At 42.1% G+C, this 20,857-nt stretch overlaps 1 protein-coding gene across 1 annotated transcript in view; it reads right to left on the reverse strand.

Moving 5' to 3' along the window:
* The window catches only part of LOC132498917 (microtubule-associated protein 9-like), a 34,700-nt gene extending 28,429 nt beyond the window's left edge, over window positions 1-6,271 (reverse strand). The window contains 4 exon segments of the mRNA XM_060113166.1: window positions 3,801-3,827; window positions 3,830-4,114; window positions 5,366-5,450; window positions 6,197-6,271. Coding sequence (XP_059969149.1) covers window positions 3,801-3,827; window positions 3,830-4,114; window positions 5,366-5,450; window positions 6,197-6,271 — 472 coding nt within the window.
* Window positions 6,272-20,857: the final 14,586 nt, after the last annotated feature.

Below are 20,857 nucleotides of genomic sequence, written 5' to 3' on the forward strand. Positions count from 1 at the left end.
TATAGAAATACCGATTCTCTACACTTAATCACACCTAAAGCAAGGACTTCTGACCTCCATGCTCAACACAGGGATAGACTGTTTCCACTGATGTTTGAATTGGGTCATTTGCATCTGAGAGTCGTGACTACAGGTACTATTATTTGTCTGTTATATCTATTAACACCAGCTCCTCTAGGAAGCCTTCCCTAATGCCCTCAGGTAAATTTAGATGCCCAATTTCCTGTGTTCTTACTATACCTTTTATACACCTTCCCACCAAATTGTAAAGTCTTTGCTATGGTCTGAATGTTTGTGTCCCCACCCAATTCTTATGTTGAAATCTTAACCCCAAAAGTGACATGTTAGGAGGTGAGGCCTTTGGGAGGTGATTAAGTCATGAGGGTTGATTCTTCATGAATGGGATTAATTCCCTTAACACAATGCTCTACAAAGTTCCTTTGCCCTTTCCACCACATAAAGATACAATGAGAAGTCCTGCATTCCGGAAGAGGGCCCTAGCCAACCATGTGAGCCCTGTGATTTCAGACTTCCAGCCTCCAGAACTGTAAGAAACAGGTTTCTGTTGGTTATAATCCACCCAGTCTGTGGTATTCAGTTACAGCAGACCGAACGGACTAAGACAGTATTGGAGGATTGGTACTAGGTCTTTGTAATGCCGCAGTGATAACTACTATCACAGTGCTTGTAACAGTGAAACATATTGTACCCACAATAAATATGTGGGATAAATAAAATGATCTGCTTATGAACAAATGCTGAATAATAAAATGAATAGTAAAAGCATTTATAGAGTACTTAATTTATGCCAAGATTGCTCTAAGCACTTCAAATACATGAACTCAATTTAATTGCCTCAAACCCCTAGTGGTGGTTCAACTATTGTCTCCATTTTACAGGTAAATAAAATGAGGAACAAAGAGGTCATGTGCCCATAGTCATAAACTCTAGTTTGTGGGATTAAAGCAGGAGCACCCAGACTCCAATGCTAATGGAGTCAAGGTTCTCCTGCTTTAAAGTTAAAATAAAAACAGCATAACCTGTAAAAATTACTTTCTACAATCACTACCAATGTGACCATTACCTGATAAAAGTGAAAGAGTTTGATTATTGTACTAGTTACAGCAGACAAGCAAGAACAAAGGAAACTTCAGGTTCTAATATTTTTATAAAGGATTAAGTGATACTCAGCAATATCTCACCACATTAAAAATATTAAGTTCTAAACTCTATAAGAAAAAAAAGTCTAAAAATTTAGAGAAGGATAAAGCCAAGTTCATTAACCACTTTCCTTCTTTAAAGAATGAATTATTCATTTATTCATTTATACATTCAAATACTTAATGAATTCTACATGCCAGGCACTAACCAGCAACCTCAACATTTTTCTTCAACTTGAATAACCTAGGAATAATGATTTTAATATATTTTATACCAAAATTCCACTTCCAGAAGCATCATCAAGTTTTCAGAAAAAAAATACATCTATACATTATCAAAATGTTTTATTTTACAATCAAGTGTAAATGATTACTTGTTTTGGTAAATTTATTTTATCCTACATATACTTAATTGCAAATGGTTAATGATTGTTTAAAAACACAGTATTGCACATTTAGGATCCTGAGCTATCTTGTGGTCAAAATACAGTATATCTCCATTCATTTTAATTTGTCACAGGTTTTGTTTTTTTTTTTTTTTTTTTTTTTTTTTTTTTTTTTTTTTTTTTTTTGCTGTACACGGGCCTCTCACTGTTGTGGCCTCTTCTGTTGCGGAGAACAGGCTCCGGACACACAGGCTCAGCGGCCATGGCTCACGGGCCCAGCCGCTCCGCGGCATGTGGGATCTTCCCGAACTGGGGCATGAACCCATGTCCCCTGCATCAGCAGGCGGACTCTCAACCACTGCGCCACCAGGGAAGACCTGTCACAGGTTTTCAAAAAGGTATTAAATGGGTGGATTATTGCTGATTATCTACCATAAAGTTCTAATTATATACTTCTATCTATATCAGACTAATTTTTAGCTTCTATAATATGTTCACATTTTCTTATTAACCTAATGAAAAGCTTTTTAGAATCAGGACAAATAGAATAAACATAATCCATAAAAATAAGTTTCTAAACTCAACTAAGACTAGGAAACACTGCATACTCTTTCTTGAAGATTCCCCGTGCATATGTCTTTATTAACAGTTCCAAGAAGTTCATAAAGAAGTTGGTTTAAAATTCCTATAACTCTGTGTTTTCCCCTCAATACCAATGAACAAACTGTGGAAAATACTTTGGGAAATGGTGATGTAATGGATTATTCACTGTTTGATTACATTTCCCTTCTATCCATTTTTGATTTTACTCAGTACACTGGGAAGGTACATTTTAGCAAGTTAATTCTGTTTCATTAAGCCTTGTGCTTACACTTTTGTAGAAGTTTATAGTTTGAGACATACTTCAGTAGATTCTTAAAACAATTCTGTAGGAAAGGAGAGCAGGTTTCCTCCCCCTCCTCATGAAGATAGTGAGGCTTACCCTACGGCTGAGGTCACACATAATTAACTTGCAGTAGCTTTTCCCCTAGTATCCCTGCTTGCTCATATCTTCTCCTCATTTGAAAGTGGATGGAATTGTGGGGGTGGAAAAAGGAGTGTCTGAAATATAGCTTTGCCTAAGGTTACCAGTGCTATTATATAAAGTATGAAATACTTACCAGTACCATATTTAATGATGATATGAAGGAAAGAGGTTTTTGTGAAGGTTAGCATCAACTACTATTTTTTTTCTATAGAACAGAAAAAGACTGGAAGACTCCAAATCCTTAAACTTCTATGCCCTTGTTTCTGCATGACAGCCCAGGGGATGTCACAGCAGTTGGTGCCTGCTTCACTCCATCTCTGCTGCACTATGCACAGAGCTCAGTAGAACTGTGGAGAAACTACTGTAATCACACCAGGAACATCTCCACAGAAAATTGAGTTTTAGTGGATTTTCCTGGGGAACAGAGAAACCAAATGGAGATTCTTTTTTCTTAAGGAAAGTCTGGAGGCTTAAACAATGACAGCAACAACACCTCCCCCCACTACCCCCTTCAAATATACAAATGCCAAACAAATATTCTGGCAAATGGCTGTATGGAAATGATTTTTTTAAGGACTAGCTCCAATGCTGCTATAACCCTGATGTGTGGAGTGTGAGATGGATTAGAAAGGATTCCATTGTAGTTCCACTGCTAAAAACAAAATTGGAGCTCACAGGCCTAAGCAAGGCTGGACCCAGGAGCTTTGGAGCCACAGCTGTGGATGACTGAAGGTACTTCGGCCAGCTATCAGGCACTAGCAGAGATACAATACTGAATGTACAACTGGACATCAGAATTATGTTTTTTCTCTATGGTTCTATTATTTTTATTTATATCTGTAATATGGAAAAGTTAAGTCTGTTTTTTTTTTCTTAAATAGCTAGTAGCCACCATATGCAGTGGTTAAGAATCCGCCTGCCAATGTGGGGGACACGGGTTTGATCCCTGGTCTGGGAAGATCCCACATGCCACGGAGCAACTAAGCACATGCACCACAACTACTGAGCCTGTGCTCTAGAACGCATGAGCCACAGCTACTGAACCCATGCAGCACAACTACTGAAGCCTGCGAGTGGCAACGAAGACCCAACACAGCCAAATATAAATAATAAATAAATAAATAAAAATTTTAAAGAATCTCTTAGCTACCATATAAAAGTATTTTGTGACTGATTATCTTAAAATAAATTTTAAAGAAATGCAATTACAGTAACCTAACAAATTACCTGAAGATGCGCTTTTGATTGGAAGATAGGTTTCGTTGCCATTTTAATTTTCTCTTTTTCAGTTTCTTGTTGTTTATTTTGAGATTCAGATAAGGGATTTACAATCATGCTTTTACAACCATCAGGTGCCATCTCATCATTTTTGATAGAGACGACTGGCTCATCTTTCCTCACATCATTGACTGATTTCTTGGTTTTCAAAAAAGACAGTTTTGGAGAATTCTTTTCTTCATCATCTGATATATGAAAATCATTAATCATTTTCTTAACTGAATTTTCATCTACTGAGGTGTCAGAAAAATCACGTAAGGAAACTGAAAAATAGAAGACAAAAATATTTTCAATAGTATATTTTAAAGTTTTGAAGATTACATCAATCCAAAAGATTACCTTAAAGACTGGAAATGAATTTACAACTGTGAATAGATTTGCAGCCCTACAAAACAGCTAACTTTGGCGTGTTTTATTGGCATTTGTAAAATAAAAATTTCAGTTTCATTAATTTATTCAAAACTTACTTATCAAGTATGAATAGTTTGTCAAGCCAAGCACTGTGCTTGCTCTGAGAAAAGTCCTTCAAAAGTTCTTCAAAGTAATAATCAGCCATGGACATTTAAATTAGATTTTGGACTCTAAAGCTTTTCTATATTTTTTCAAAAACTTCATAAAATCAACAATATTTGTAAATGGAAGAATTGGCTAATAATGTTTTTTCATAAAAATTTTGGAACTGCAATTCCATCCATGCCACAATATTAGATTTTACTATGAGAAGAATAATAAAGAATGCTAACTGAACCATAAAGCAATGATTTAACTATTGTTCTGATTACTTTTACAGAGAGCATTGAGAGTTATTCACTGAAAGTATAAAACACTGAATTTCAAGTTTATAATTTTGTATGTTTATCCTGAAATGTAAAATATTAATATTTTACATAATCAAAAGAAACCAAATTAACCATACAGTACTGATATACTGGGTTTTTTAAACTGATTCCCTTTCACAGCCAAAAAACCCTTGATTTATAAAAAAGCATTATAAAAGTGATCCTAACGTGCACAAAGTTTAGTTCTATGGGCCCTAGTTATTACCTCATAGGGTTGACCTTAAAGATGAACTTGTTATCTCCAATGTGGTTTACCACTAACACACATTTAGAAAAAAAACAAGGACTATCATACAACTTCTTTAAAATTAAGAGTGGCGTTTTACTCATTAAAAAGTTGGAGGGCTTCCCTGGTGGCACAGTGGTTGAAAGCCGGCCTGCTGATGCAGAGGACACGGGTGCGTGCCCCAGTCTGGGAAGATCCCACATGCCGCGGAGCAGCTAGGTCCGTGAGCTATGATCGCTGAGCCTGTGCTCCACAATGAGAGAGGCCACAACAGTGAGAGGCCCACGTACCACAAAAAAACAAAACAAAAAAAAGAAAAGTTGGAGATCTAAAACCTGTGAATTCATAGGTATTATTTTAACATAGTGATTGTTTTGCAGAGTTGGGCTAAACCCAACTAAAGAAGCAAAAAGAAGGAAAGTGGTTTACTTTCCCATGTTCTCACATACCAATCTCATCACTGTCAAAGTCATCTGAGTACTCAAAACTTCTTTGTCTGGCTGAGCGAGCTGTAATTGCTTTTATTAGTTCATCCTGAAATGAGATAATTAAAATCAATTTCTACCCAAATGTGGAGGTCTCATATATTGAATTCATTCTTTAAACAAATAATGCTTGATTAATAACTGCCTTAAAACTTAAGTTTCATTCATTTAACAGATATTCACTGAAAGCTTACCTTATGCCATGCACCTAACCCCTAAGACTCAATGCAGAACATCACAGACAATTCCTTTCCTCATGGAGCTTTGGGTTAAATTAAAGAAGACAGACAACACCAAGCAAATTAATTGAAGGACTCAATTTAGACAGGGTTCATTATAATTTGGCATTATGGAAGAAATTGGTATTCTTTATGATCTTTTTTTTTCAGCATATTGCTGTTAACAGATGTAATCAATACTGCAAATTTAGAGGCTGAGTTCAAAATTGTAGTGACTGGACAGAGAAAGCCTAAATGTTATAATGCTACACCAGGGGAAAAAAAACAATTTTTATACGAAAATGGCAATTAGAAGCTGCTATTCAATTTTTAAAAGCTAATTTAACTTTTTAATATAGTAAGAACCTAGTATTGAGTTTAGTTTGGTAGTCTTAAAGCCACACAGAAGAGTTGGTAATACTGGAGCCCAAATACAATCATCTGCAAAATTTCAAAAGAAACATAGATTTACTCCAGCTTTACATAGGACTGTTGTATTGAATAGAAGCATTTTCAAGTCCAATATTCCTAATACAGTGTTTACCTGGTAAAATCATTCAAAATAAAAATACTTTACCTGGAAAGTAGTTCTTTTGGTGACTTTTGGACTCTTTGTATATGCCAAAGTTGTGTTAAAAACTTTATCAGACATAGTGTTTATTTTAATTTTCTAATTTTATAAAATGGCTAACAAATGATAGGGATAATTCAACCTCTGATGGTGGCTGAAATATATAAAAAACCAAACTTTTCTGCATGCTTGAGAATTTCCATTACTACATTTAGTACTCCCTCCCTGCCCCCAAAGCCAAACTAAAACCAGAAAAGCATCATATGAACATTGAGCTATATCTTCACTGTTAAGTAGCAGAGTAATAAACAGAGCTCTTGTAAAGAAAAAGAAAATTCTACTAACAAACTTGTTTTCAGAAAAATATAATTAAAACTATAGTTATCCAAAAATATTTCTACAACTATTTTATTATCCTAAATAAGTTTTACAATTATTGCACTCATTTAAATAATGAGTGCAATAGGTTGTTGCCAATTAAAATAGAAACTTTTTCACCTCTCTTCCATTCAAAAAGTATAATATAGCCTACAAAACAGCCATACTTATTTAAAAGGCTACAAAGAAGACGATTGTCAGCATAAAGTACAACAACGTTCCCCAACATTTCTGGCACCAGGGACCAGTTTCGTGGAAGACAATTTTTCCACAGATGGTGGGTGGGGGGAATTGTTCGGGCGGTAATACAAGTGATGGGGAGCTATGGGGGTCGGCAGATGAAGCTTCACTCACTCGCCCGCCGTTCAACCACTGCTGTGCGGTCCGGTTCCTGGTTCCTATCAGGGGTCTGCGGCCTGGGGTTGGGGACCCCTGAAGTACAGAAGTCCCCTACATACCAATGAGTTCCATTCCAAGATTGTGTTTATAAGTCCAATTTGTTCATAATTCCAACAAATTTAGCCTAGGTACCCAACAGTAGTACAGTACAACAACTAGCATACAGAGGTCGGCATCAAGTGAACAGGCAAGAAGAGTTACTGACTGGAGGAGGGAGAGGAGGTGGGAGATGGTAGAGTTGAAGGATTGTCAGCAATAGGAGATGGAGGGCAGGCTGCAATTTCACTCATGCCTGACGTTGATGGCACATGTTCTGCTTCCTGGCTGCTTTCAATTCTATCTACCTTCTTGCTTCCGGGGATCCTGGGCTTGAAATAAAGATACTGAACTACTGTGCCCTATAAAGTACTGTACAGTAAAGTACACAAAAGCACAACCACTTGTAGAGGATGCACACACGTGACAGTGTACACCATACACGTGAACTAACGTACGTGATTGGACATGAGAATGCAGGTTCGCATCTTTTAAAGTTCGCAACTTGAAGGTTCATAGGTAGGGGACTTAGTGTACATAACTAAGAACATAACTTTTTTTTTAAGTTTACAAAAGGAAAGGAAAAGATCGTAAATAGTGATATTTTTCCAGCCACTCTTCCCTCTCACAAGTATTGAAATACTATTAGATAAAACAAAAAGAAGCTTCTGCGATGAACTGCATTAAAATCTCTGTTAATTGGTCCTGTGGACGTTTCCAGTGCTCCAGGAGGAGGCTGCTCACTCTCCCCGCCGCCCTCAGCAGAGCGGGGAGGGGGACTGCTACGACCCGGCCAGGTGGCGCCCTGTCCCTGCCCGCTCTGCCCCGTGTGGCCGACCATGCACCCGCCACTAGCCAGGTACGTGCACAGCCGAGCGCCGCCTCTGCCCCGATTCTCCACAACCCTCAAGTCCCGCGGTCTGTACTCACTCTGAATTCCTGCGGATGTCTCCCCACGACTGGAGGAACCAGCTGTTGGCCCCCTCTCCTGGGCCTGCGCCTGGCTGCTCTCAGAGATCAACTCTGCAGTAAGCGAGGAGGCTGTACTAAGAACGGAAGTGGGAAGGTGTTGCTAGGAAACAGCGTCTCTGGGAGGAAGTGACATAGGGCGCTGCAGGTCTCTCGGGTACCTAACACCGCCCTACAACCCTCCGTGTCACTGGTGCAACCGCCCAGACGAAGGAAATGACATCAGCCCTCTGGGTCTGGGGAGAAGGGTGCTTTATCGGCCGCCTGTGCTTCAGTCATTACCTAGGAGACAGGACCTGTCCAGCTCCCACCTGCGCGCTGAGAGCGGCGCTTGTCAGTGGCATTAGGATCTTCAGCCACACGAAGCACATCCATCGTTTAGCCACAGTTGTTACAGACATGAAGTTCTGTGAATCGTAGTAGTGTACTAATGGACTAGTGCACTGACAGATGAGACAGAATAGCAAAATAGAGACGTTTGCAGGCTCAGGAGTCAAACTGTGCGTTTGAATCCTGGTGCACCTCCCTCTGTCCGCGTGACATCGTGCAAGTTAACGTCTGTACACCCTAGTTTCCTCTTCTGTAAAATAAATAAATAAAGATAATAATATTAATAGCCACCTTAAGAGCGTTGCTGTCAGTATTGAATGAAATCATGCAGATAGAATACTTGGAAGAGTGCCTGGGATTGCATTCTGTCAATGTTACATACTCTCTTTGTGCAACTCAGCCACAAAGGGCCTGGATAGAAGTCACCCCTTGTCGACACAGCTGAAAACCCATTCCGAGTGTTTCTTTAATGTAAAGTTCCCCGCTTTGTATATGTACTCAGTGGATAATCTGGCTAAAATCAAACCAGTCCACACAATGACCTAATAGGCAGAGGACTGTGTGCTGATAAGGTAACCAAAATCAATACCACTTAATTAGCATAGGTAATCCTTAAACAAACAAAGACTTTTCTTTAAAGACTTTAAAATAACAAGGATTTCTACTTTTTTTTTTTTTTTCTTTTTTTGCGGTACGCGGGCCTCTCACTGTTGTGGCCTCTCCCGTTGCGGGGCACAGGCTCCGGACGCACGGGCTCAGTGGCCATGGCTCACGGGCCTAGCTGCTCCGCGGCATGTGGGATCCTCCCAGACCAGGGCATGAACCCGTGTCCCCTGCATCGGCAGGCGGACTCTCAACCACTGCACCACCAGGGAAGCCCATCTACTTTTTTTTAATTTAAAAGAAGCTCAATCCTAAATTGTCTGAATGCAGTTATTATTCATTGACAAGTAATTAAACTTGTTGCCGGTATTTTTCCCCTGACTCTGAAATTTATTTTCACTTGTTCAACAATTATTTATAAACAAATCACATTGAGATATAAGTTTAATAAATCAATGTGTTGAGAAACCAAATGTGCATAACAAGAAATACGAAATTTAGTGTAAAAAACAACCTATGCTTTTAACAATATGTGCAGTGCAACTTTTTAAATACTATGTTCAGTTTATGCTCAACTTGTCCTTGTTTGAAAAACTCATTTTGATCAACATTTGATTAACTTTGACGTTTTCAAACATTTTTGGTTGTCAGAAGTTGTAATTCAAACAAGTACCTACAGTGCGATTTTTTTCCTTAGCTGCATTCAGCTAAGAGGTGCAAAGGTGACTTGGAGAGAAAGCACTTCCACTACCTAAAAAGGCTTGTGTTCTGTGCTGTAATCCTATGTGTCTTCTGAAAGTGAGAGGAAAAGAATTTCAGGCATAATGTACTTTCTCTGTAAAAAAACAAAACAAAACAAAACAAAAAAATCATCCCCAAGGGAAGTAGGACTTCGTGAATTGTTCCTGAACTTGGCAATATTCTTGCATCTCCAGCTAAATGAAGAGACAGACTTAGGTTAATTCCTTAGGGTAACTAGAAGTGAATGTCTTTAAGCCTGTTGCAAGGCTTGCATCCTACTGGGTAAAACATACGGACTTTTGCAAGCTACTAGGAGGAAGGAGAGAACATACCATAGACTGGGAGACTGACCTTAGGCCAGTGACAGAGAGATGAAAGCATTGGGGAAGGACTGGTCTTTTCGAGACTTATATGGGCTACAGTTGAAATGCTTCTCCATAAGGTGTTTGACCAAGAATGGTTAAGACACAAGTTTTCACCCCTCCTAGCAGAAACAGATTCCTTTCCTATGTACAAGGTTTTTCTTCACACCCATGTGTACCAAGGCCAGGCACGGACATTTCAGTGAAGAGTAATATTAGGAAGGATGGAATACCCACTGCAATTAGAGGTCTGGTGATCTTCAGCTGAGCACTGCCAAGGGCAGTATGAAATGGCAAGTGAAACCATTTGTGAAAACAATTCGTAGGAAGAGGCTTTGTGTTACCGGCTTAGACCTGTTTCTCCTCCATGGAGAGTAGGGTTTACTTACTGTCTATAGCAGAGAAAGTCTAGGTGCAGAGACCTTTCCTTAGGTGGATGATCAAATGGAAGTCAAGTGCATGGGGAGCCCTGTTAAAGGGATAGCCAAGCAAGACAAGAGGAGTCACTTGAAAAATGCACTCATCTTAGGGTAGCCGGTACAAGCAATCACTGTGTGAAATCTGTATCCTGCAAGCTGCTCTCTTTAGGCCATGAGTAGTCAGATACATGCTAGATATCAGAAATTTCACACAATGTATTGATTCACCATTTGAAACTCTTCGGTCAAACTGGAAACATGCTACTATTTGTCTGACAGCCTGCACTACAACGGTTTCCTCAGCTTAGTTTATATTTGACTTCAGGTAAGAGGTGCAAGCCTGAGTTGCCTAGAAAGCGTTTCCACTACTAAAAGGCCCATATTAAGACCAGTAAATATTTTTGTCATCTCAAACTGAGAAGAAAGGAATTTCATTCACAGTGTACTGTCTCTTTCAAAGAGTCACCACCAGAGGAAGCAGGGTGTGAGAATAGCTTCAGAGCTCTGAAATACTCTTCATCTTCAGCCGAATGACGAGAAGGGCTGAGCTTAGTTTCCTAGTGTGACTAGAGGGGGATGCCTTTAAGTTTGTATGAAAGGCTGGTGTCCTACTGGTAAAACATATGTGAGAATACCTAGCCACAAAGAGGATGGTTGAGAAGATATTGACCAATGTGGGGATGCACATTCGCACTTGGATAACAAAAGAAGAGCTGTGGATGTAAGACTCATGTATCTGCTGCTTCTACGGCCTATATTGAACACCCTCCTCCCTGTGGTATTGAACTGAGAAGGAGAGGGAAAAGCATACAACCAGCCAAAGAGAAGTAGCTGCCTTTCTGAAGCAGAAAGCCTATCTGCAATGCATCTGCAATGCTATGTGAAGGGCCTTGTGTTCCACGTGGGTGAGAAAAAGGTAATGTTACAGAAGGAGAAATTCGCAGTGTACGTGAAGACTGGGCAGTGCCCAGGGGAGTTTTACAAACAGCAGCTTTCATTGCAAACGTTGACAGTTAATGGAAGTATTTGAAAGGCCGAATCCTTAGTGTTACTTGGTTAGACCTGTCTCTCTTACACGGAGAGAAGGGCTTGCTTACTGGGTACTGCAGGGAAAGACTAGGTCCAGATACCTCTCCTTAGGTGGATGACGAAATGAAAGTCAAGTGTATGGGGAGCCCTGTTAAAGGGACAACCTGGCAAATAAAGAAGAGGCACTTTAAAAATGCACTCATCTCAGCATACACGATAGAAACGTCTAGAGTGAAGGCTATGTGAAATGTGTATGCTATGAGCTGTTCTCCAAAGACCATGGGTGAGTCTGATGATTGCTGGATCACAGAAACTTCACACATTGTATTCATTCACCTTTTGACACTCTTCGCTCACTTCAGAATAAGGCTACAATTCCTCTGGCAGGCCTACACAATGATGGTTTCCTCACGGTAGTTTATATCTGTAAGAGGGGCAAGGGTGCATTGGCTACAAAGCGTTTTCACTGCCTTAAAAGATCTGTATTCCGACCAGAAAATATTTCTGTCTTTTCAAATTGAGAAGAAGGGAAATACGGGCACTGTGTCCTGTCTCTGTCAGAGAGTCTCTGTCAAAGACTCATCCACAGAGGAAGCAGTGTGTGAGAATGGTTGTAGAGTTCTGCAATACTCTTCATTTCAGCCGAATGACAAAAAGTGCTCAGCTTAGTTTCCTAGGGTAACTACAGGCACATGAATTTTACTTTGAAAGGCTGGGGTCCTACTGGTAAAATATATGTGAGTTTTCAAGCCAAAAGAAGGATGGTTGAGAAGACACCGACCTCTGTGGAGATGGACTATCGTGCTTGGATCACACTAGGAGAGCTGTAGGCATAGGGCTTTGGTCGCTGCTGCTTCTAGGGCCTAACCTGAACAACCTCCTCCCGGTGGTATTTAACTGAGAAGGGTAGGGAAAACAATTTCAAACTGCCACAAAGAAGTACCTTCCTTTCTGAAGCAGAAACACTTTCTTCAACGCTATATGAAGGGCCTTAACTTCCAGATGGCTGGGGAAAATATAATATTTCAAAAGGAGAAATTTGCACTATTTGTGGAATCCTAGGGATGCTCAGAAGAGTTTTGCCAAAGGTAGCTTTCTTTGTGAATCTAGAACATTTTGAGGAAGCATTTGCAAGGCCATGTTAAATATTCCCTGGTTAGATGTGTCTCTCGTACACGGAGAGTAGGACTTTCTTACTGCATACTGCAGGAAAAGTCTAGGGGCAGAGCCATCACCTTAGGCGGAGGATCAAATGTAAGTCAATTGAATGGGGAGCACTGTTAAAGAGACAGCTTGGCAAAATAAGAAGAAGCACTCATCTCAGCATAAAAGGTAGACTAGTCTAGAGGGAAGACTGTGAAATGAATATCCTACAAGCTGCATTCCAGAGGCCAGGGGTGAATCTGATGCAGGCGAGATTACAGGAATTTCACAAATTGTATCACTTTGGCTTTTAAAACTCTTTGGTCAACTTGGAATAAACCTACAGTTCGGGCTTGCGTACACTCTATTGCAGAAAAAGTCTAGGAGCAGCACTCTGTCCTTTAGGGGAAGACCATGTGGAAGTCAAGAACCTGGGGAGCTCCGTTAAATCGAAGTCCAAGAAAGATGTGAAGAGCCATTTGAAAAATGCACTCACCTCCACGTATCTTGTAAAAGAAACCACTCTGTGAAATTTGTATCCTGCAAGCTGCTCTCCTTAGGTCATGGGTGATTCACAGGCATGCTCAAATTTAGAAATTTCACACACTGTAAAGATTCGGCATGTGAGACTCCTCAGTCATAACGGAACAGGCTACTATTCACCTGGCAAGCCTGAACTACAACAGTCTCCACTCGTTAGATTATAGCTGCAATCAGGTATGAGGTGCAAGCCTGAGTTGGCTAGACACGGATTCCTCGATGTAAAAAGGCCCGTTTAAGGAGCAATATATATTCTTTCCTGTCACATGGAGATGGACGGGATTTCGTTCATGGTTTACTATCTCTGTCATGGAGTCCAGAGCAGAGGAAGCAGTGTGGGTGGGTGAAATGTTGCAGAGCTCTGAAATACACCTCTGTTCACATGAAAATTGAGAAGTGCTCAGTTTACTTTCGTAGGGTGAGTAGAGGCGAATTCCTCTAGTTTGCCTGAAAGCCTGGTATCCAACCGGTAAAATATATGTGAGATTTCCTAACCAGAAGGAGGATGGTTGAAACGACAATGACCGCAGTGGAGAGAGTCTTCGTGCTTGGCTCAAGAAATGAGAGCTTCAGGTATAGGGCTTTGGTCGCTTCCTGGTTTTATAGCTTAAGGTGAACACCTTCCTCCCTAAGGCATTTACCTGAGAATGACAGGAAAAAGCTTTCCAGGTGCCAAGGAGAAGGACTTTTTTCCTGAGGCAGAAAGACTTTTCGCAATGACATTGGAAGGGTCTTGGATCCTGGCGTGTGAGAGAAAGGTAACGTTGCAAATGGAGAGATTCCCACTCTGTGGAGCCCTGGCGTTGCTATGAGGAGTTTTGTTGAGGGCAGCTTTCATTGGGAACGGTGACCACTGGTGGAATCATTTGAAAGGCAGAGTGTTTACTGTTACCTTGGGAGAACTTTCTCTCTTACACAGAGAGCAGGACTTGGATTCTGGGAACTGCAGGGAATTCTACGTGCCGAGCCCTATCCTTAGGTGAATGGTAAAATGGAAGTCAAGTGCGTGGGGCACCCTTAAGGGCGCCACCAGACATATTAACAAGAGGCATTTGAAACCTGCACTCACATAAGTAAGCATGGTAGCATCGGTGACAGTGAAGGATGTGTAAAATGTTTATCCTATGAGCATCTCTCCGATGGCCGTGGGGGAGTCTGATGCATGCGATATCTCAGAATCTTCACACATTGGGTGGAATCGGATTTGGAAACTCTTCGGGCACCTTTGGAAAAGGCGATAATTCCACTGGAAATGCTACATTAAAACGGTTTCCACACATTAATTTATACGTGCCTTCAAGAAGGAGAGGCAAGGGTGAGTGGGCTAGAAAGCACTTCCACTGCCTTAAACGATCTGTAAGCCGACCAGAAAATATTTCTGTCATTTCAAATTGAGACGAAAGGAACTTCGGGCAGGCTGTGCTGTCTCTGTCAAGCAGTCATCCGCAAGGGAAGCATGGTTTCAGAATGGTGGCAGAGGTCTTCCATACTCTTCGTAGACAGATGAATGATGAGAAGTGTTCCGCTTACATTCCTGGATGTGTAGAGGAGAATGCTTTTATGTTTGTCTGAAAGGCTCGTGTCCTACTTATAACACACATGTGAGTTTTCCTAGCCCAAGGACAGTTGAGAAAACATCGACCTACATGGATACAGTATTTCACGGTTGGAAAACCAGAGGAGAGTTTTAAGCATAAGACTTTGTCACTGCTGCCTGTAGGTGCTCAACTGAACCACCACCTGCTCCAGTGGTAGGTAACTATGAATGATCAGAAGAGCGCTCAACATGCCAAAGGGAAGTAGCTTCCTTTCTGAAGCAGAAAACCTTCCTGCAATGCCAGGGGTATGGCCTTGTGTTCCAGGGGTGTGAGAAAATGGTAATGTTGCAGAAGGAAACATTTGCATTTTGTGTGGAAGCTTGGCAGGGCTCAGGGGAGTTTTTACTAGGGTGGCTTTCAAGGTGAACGTTGACCATTTACTGGAAGCATTTCGAAGCTGGAGTCTTTACTGTTACCTTCTTACACCAGTCCCTCTTCCACGAGAAGTAGTGCTTGCTTCCTGGGTAATGCAGGGAAGGTCTAGAGGAAGAGCCCTTTCTTTAGGTTGCAGGATCAAATGGAAGCCATGTGCATGGTGAGCCCTGTTAAAGTGACTGCCATGCAAGTTAAGAAGAGGCACTTGAATCATGCCCTTTTGTCAGCGTACAGGGTGGATCCATCTACTATGAAAGCTGTGTGAAATGTGTGTCATCCAAGCTTCCCTCTGAAGACCATAGGTGAGTCTCAAGCATCCCCAACCTCAGAAATGTCACCAATTGTATCGATTCCGGTTTTGAAACTCTTTGGTCTTTTTGGAATAAGGCTACAAACCCTCTTGAAGGCCTACACTACAACGGTTTCTGCACATTAGTTTACAGCTGCCTTTAGGTAAGGTAACCAATGGTGAGTTGCCTCGAAATAATCTCCACTACCTAAAATTATCCGTACTCTGGCCCAAACTACTTAGGTCTTGTCAAATTGAGGCAAAAATAATTCCGCTTATGTTGTACTCTCTGTCCAAGAGTACACACCAGAGGGTGCAGTGTGTGAGAATGTTTACAGAGCTCTGAATTAACACTCTTCCTCTTCAGCCGAATGATGAGAAGCACTCAGCTCAGCTTCCCATGGTGGTTACAGGGAAATGCCTTTAAGTTTGGATGAAAGCTTCGTGTGCTCCCGATCAGAGATAGTTTGTTCTTGTCAAATTGAGGCAAAATGAATTCCGCTTACCTTGTACTCTCTGTCCAACAGTACACACCAGAGGGCGCAGTGTGTTTGAATGGATGCACACCTCGGCAAACCTCTTCCTCTTCACCCGAAAGATAAGACGCACGCAGCTTAGTATCCCAGTGTGAGTAGAGTCGACTGCCTTTAAGTTTCTTTGAGAGGCTGGTGCCCTACTTCTAAATCATACATGCGTTTTCCCAGGCACAAGGAGGATGTTTTAGAGGACATCGACCTCCTTGGGGATCATGCGAGGATCACTAGGATCACATGAGGAGTCTTTGCAGCATAGGGCTTTGCATGCTGCTACATCTAGGACCTACACTGAACACCCTCCTCCTTCTGATATTGAACTGAGAAATGGATGAAATAGACTTCCTCCTGTCCAAAGGGAAGAAGTCTGGTTTTTCAGCAGATAGCCTTTCTTCAATGCCATCTGAAGGGCCTTCTGTACCTGCCAGCTGAGAAAAATTTATTATTACAAAAACAGAAATTCGCACTCTCCCTGGACCCCTGGGGTTGCTCAGCGCAGTCTTGCCAAGGGCAGCTTTGATTGGAAACGTGGACCGCTGAGTATCAGAGTATGGAAGGAAGAGACTTTAGTGTTACCTGCTGATACCCATCTGTCCTACACAACACTACGGCTTGCATACACTCTTTTGCAGAGAAAGTCTAGGAGCAGCATTCTCCACTTGGGGCGATGACCATGTGGAAAGTCAAGTACCTGCGGAGCTCCATTAATTCGATAGTCCAAGCAAGATGTGAAGGGCCACTTGAAAAATGCACTCATCTCCGCATACACAGTAGAAGAAAACACTCTGTGAAATTTGCATCCTGCAGGCTGCTTTCTTGAGGTCAAGGGTGATTCAGAGACATGCTTGATTTAAGAAATGTCACCCACTGTATTGATCCGGCATGTGATACTACTCAGTCACAACAGAACAGTGTACTATTTGCCCAGCAAGCTGGCACTACAACGGTTTCCTCTCATTAGTTTATAGCTGCCTTCATGTAGGAGGTGCAAGCCTGAGTTGGCTAGACATGATTTCCTCGACAGAAAAAGGCCCGTTTCCGGAGCAATAAATGTTGTTGTCCTGTCACATGGAGACGAACGAGATTTTGCTCACAGTGTACTGTCTCTGTCATGGAGGCCCGACAAGAGGAAGCAGTGTGGGTGGGTGAAATGTTGCAGAGCTCTGAAATACACCTTTGTTCAGCTGAAAATTGAGAAGTGCTCAATTCCCTTTCCTAGGGTGAGTAGAGGCGAATTCCTCCAGTTTGCTGAAAGCCTGGCATCCAACCAGTAAAATATATGTGAGATTTCCTAACCAGAAGGAGGATGGTTGAGAAGACAATGACCTCAGTGGAGAGAGTCTTTGTGCTTGGTTCATGAAAGGAGAGCTTCAGGTATAGGGCTTTGGTCGCTTGCTGGTTTTACAGCTTAAGCTGAACACCCTCCTCCCAGAGGAATTTACCTGGGAATGACAGGAATAAGCTTTCCAGCTGCCAAGGAGAAGGACTTTTCTTCCTTAGGCAGAAAGACTTTTTGCAATGACGTGGAAAGGGCCTTTGTTCCTGGCGTGTGAGAGAAAGGTAACATTACAGAAGGAGAGATTCCCACTCTGTGTGGAGCCCTGGCGTTGCTCAGAGGAGATTTGACGAGGGCAGCTTTCATTGGGAACGGTGACCACTGGTGGAATCATTTGAAAGTCCGAGTGTTTACTGTTACCTTGGGAGACCATTCTCTCTTAAACACAGACCAGGGCTTGGTTTCTGGGAACTGCAGGGAATTCTACGTTATGAGCCCTCTCCTTAGGTGGATGTCCTAATGGAAGTCACGTGTGCAGGGCGCACTTAGGGCACCACAAGGCATATTATCAAGAGGCATTTGAAACCTGCACTCACCTCAGTGGGCACGGTAGCATCGCTGACAGTGAAGGATGTGTAAAATATTTATCCTACGAGCTTCTCTCTGCTGGCCGTGGGGGAGTCTGATGTATGCGATGTCGTAGAATCTTCACACATTGGGTGGAATCGGCTTTGGAAATGCTTCGGGCACCTTTGGAAAAGGCTACAATTCCACTGACAATGTTACATTAAAATGGTTTCCTCATGTTACTTTATACTTGCCTTCAAGAAGGAGAGGCAAGGGTGAGTGGGCTGGAAAGCACTTAAACTGCCTTAAACGATCTGTAAGCCAACCAGAAAATATTTCTGTCATTTCAAGTTGAGACGAAAGGAACTTCAGGTATGTTGTGCTCTCTCTGTCAAGCAGTCATCCGCAAGGGAAGCAGGGTTTCAGAATGGTGGCAGAGGTCTTCCATACTCTTCGTTAACAGCCGAATGACGAGAAGTGTTCAGTTTACATTCCGGGATGTCTAGAGGAGAATGCTTTCATGTTTGTCTGAAAGGCTCGTGTCCTACTGATAACACACATGTGAGTTTTCCTAGCCCAAGGATGGTTAAGAAAACATCGACCTCCATGGAGATAGTATTTCGCAGTTGGAAAACGAGAGGAGAGCACTAGGCATAAGACATTGTCACTGCTGCTTCTAGGGGCTCAAGTGAACCCCCACCTCCTCCTGTGGTAGGTAACTGAGAGTGATCGGAAGAGTGCTCGACATGCCAAAGGGAAGTAGCTTCCTTTCTGAAGCAGAAAGCCTTCCTGCAATGCCAGGGTAATGTCCTTGTGTTCCAGGGGTGTGAGAAAATTGTAGTGTTGCAGAAGGAAAAATTTGCACTTTGCGTGGAAGCCTGGCAGTGCTCAGGGGAGTTTTTACTAGGGTGGCTTTCAGGGCGAACGTTGACTATTTACTGGAAGCATTTGGAAGGTGGAGTCTTTACTGTTACCTTCTTAGACCAGCTCCTCTTCCACGAGAATTAGCGCCTGCTTCCTGGGTAATGCAGGGAAGGTCTAGTGGAAGAGCCCTTTCTTTAGGTTGCAGGATCAAATGGAAACCACGTGCATGGTGAGCCCTGTTAAAGGGACTGCCATGCAAATTAAGAAGAGGCACTTGAATCATGCCCTTGTGTCAGTGTACACGGTGGATCCATCTACTATGAAATCTGTGTGCAATGTGTGTCATCCAAGTTTCCCTCTGAAGACCATGGGTGAGTCTCAAGCACGCCCGACCTCAGGGATGTCACCCATTGTATCTATTCGGGTTTTGAAACTCTTTGGTCTCTTTGGAATAAGGCTACAATCCCTCTTGAAAGCATACACTACAGCAGTTTCTGCACATTAGTTTACAGCTGCCTTCAGGTAAGGTAACCAATGGTGAATTGCCTCGAAATCATCTCCACTGCCTAAAATGTTCCGTATTCTGGCCAAAACTACTTTGGTCTTGTCAAATTGAGGAAAAAGTAATTCAACTTATGTTGTACTCTCTGTCCAAGAGTACACACAAGAGGGCACAGCTTCTGAGAATGGTTGCAGAGCTCTGCATTAACACTCTTCCTCTTCAGCCGAATGATGAGAACGCTCAGCTCAGTTTCCCAGTGTGGTTACAGGAAAATGCCGTTAAGTTTGGGTGAAAGCTTTGTGTCCTCCCGACTGGAGATACTTTGTTCTTGTCAAATTGAGGCAAAGGGAATTCTGCTTACCTCGTACTCTCTGTCCAACACTACACACCAGAGGGTGCAGTGTGTTAGAATGGATGCACAGCTCTGCAAACCTCTTCCTCTTCACCCAAATGATAAGACGCGTGCAGCTTAGTATCCCAGTGTGAATAGTCTACTGCCTTTAAGTTTCTTTGAGAGGCTAGTGTCCTACTTCTAAAACATACATGCGTTTTCCCAGGCACAAGGAGGATTTTTAGAGGACATCGACCTCCATGGAGATCTCGTGAGGATCACGTGGATCACGTGAGGAGTCTTTGAAGCATAATGCATTGGTCGCTGCTGCTTCTAGTGCCTACATTGAACACCCTCCTCCTCGTGATATTGAACTGAGAAATGGAAGAAATAGCCTTCATCCTGTCCAAGGGGAAGTAGTCTGTTTTTTTCAGCAGATAGCCTTTCTTCAATGCCATTTGAAGGGCCTTCTGTACCTGCCAGCTGAGAAAAATATATTATTACAAAAACAGAAATTTGCACTCTTTGTGGACCCTTGGGGTTGCTCAGCATAGCTTTGCCAAGGGCAGCTTTGATTGCAAACGTGGACCGCTTAGTATCAGAGTATGGAAGGAAGAGACTTTAGTGTTACCTGCTGATACCCGTCTGTCCTACACAACACTATGACTTGCATACACACATTTACAGAGAAAGTCTAGGAGCAGCAGTCTCTCCTTTGGGTGATGACCATGTGGAAAGTCATGTGCCTGGGGAGCTCCGTTAAATCGACAGTCTAAGCAAGATGTGAATAGCCACTTGAAAAGTGCACTCACCTCCATGTACCCAGTAGAAGAAACCATTCTGTGAAATTTGTATCCTGCGAGTTGCTTTCTTGAGGTCAAGGGTGATTCGGAGACATGCTCGATTTAAGAAATGTCACCCACTGTATGGATCCTGAATGTGAGACTCCTCAGTCACAACAGAACAGGCTACTATTCGCCCAGCAAGCTGGCACTACACGGTCTCCTCTCGTTAGTTTTTAGCTGTCTTCATGTAGGAGTTGCAAGAATTAGTTGGCTAGACATGATTTCCTCGATGGAAAAAGGCCCATTTCAGGAGCATTAAACGTGGTTGTCCTGTCACATGGAGACGAATGGGATTTCGTTCATGGTGTACTGTCTCTGTCATGGAGTCCCGACCAGAGGAAGCAGTGTGGGTGTGTGAACTGTTTTAGAGCTCTGAAATACACCTCTGTTCAGCTGAATAGTGAGAAGTGCTCACTTTACTTTAATAGGGTGAGTAGAGCCGAATTCCTCTAGTTTGCCTGAAAGCCTGGTATCCAACCGGTAAAATTTATTTGAGATTTCTTGACCAGAAGGAGGATGGTTGAGAAGACAACCACCT

Source organism: Mesoplodon densirostris, chromosome 1, assembly GCF_025265405.1.
Source record: "Mesoplodon densirostris isolate mMesDen1 chromosome 1, mMesDen1 primary haplotype, whole genome shotgun sequence".
NCBI classification, from domain to species: domain Eukaryota; kingdom Metazoa; phylum Chordata; class Mammalia; order Artiodactyla; family Ziphiidae; genus Mesoplodon; species Mesoplodon densirostris.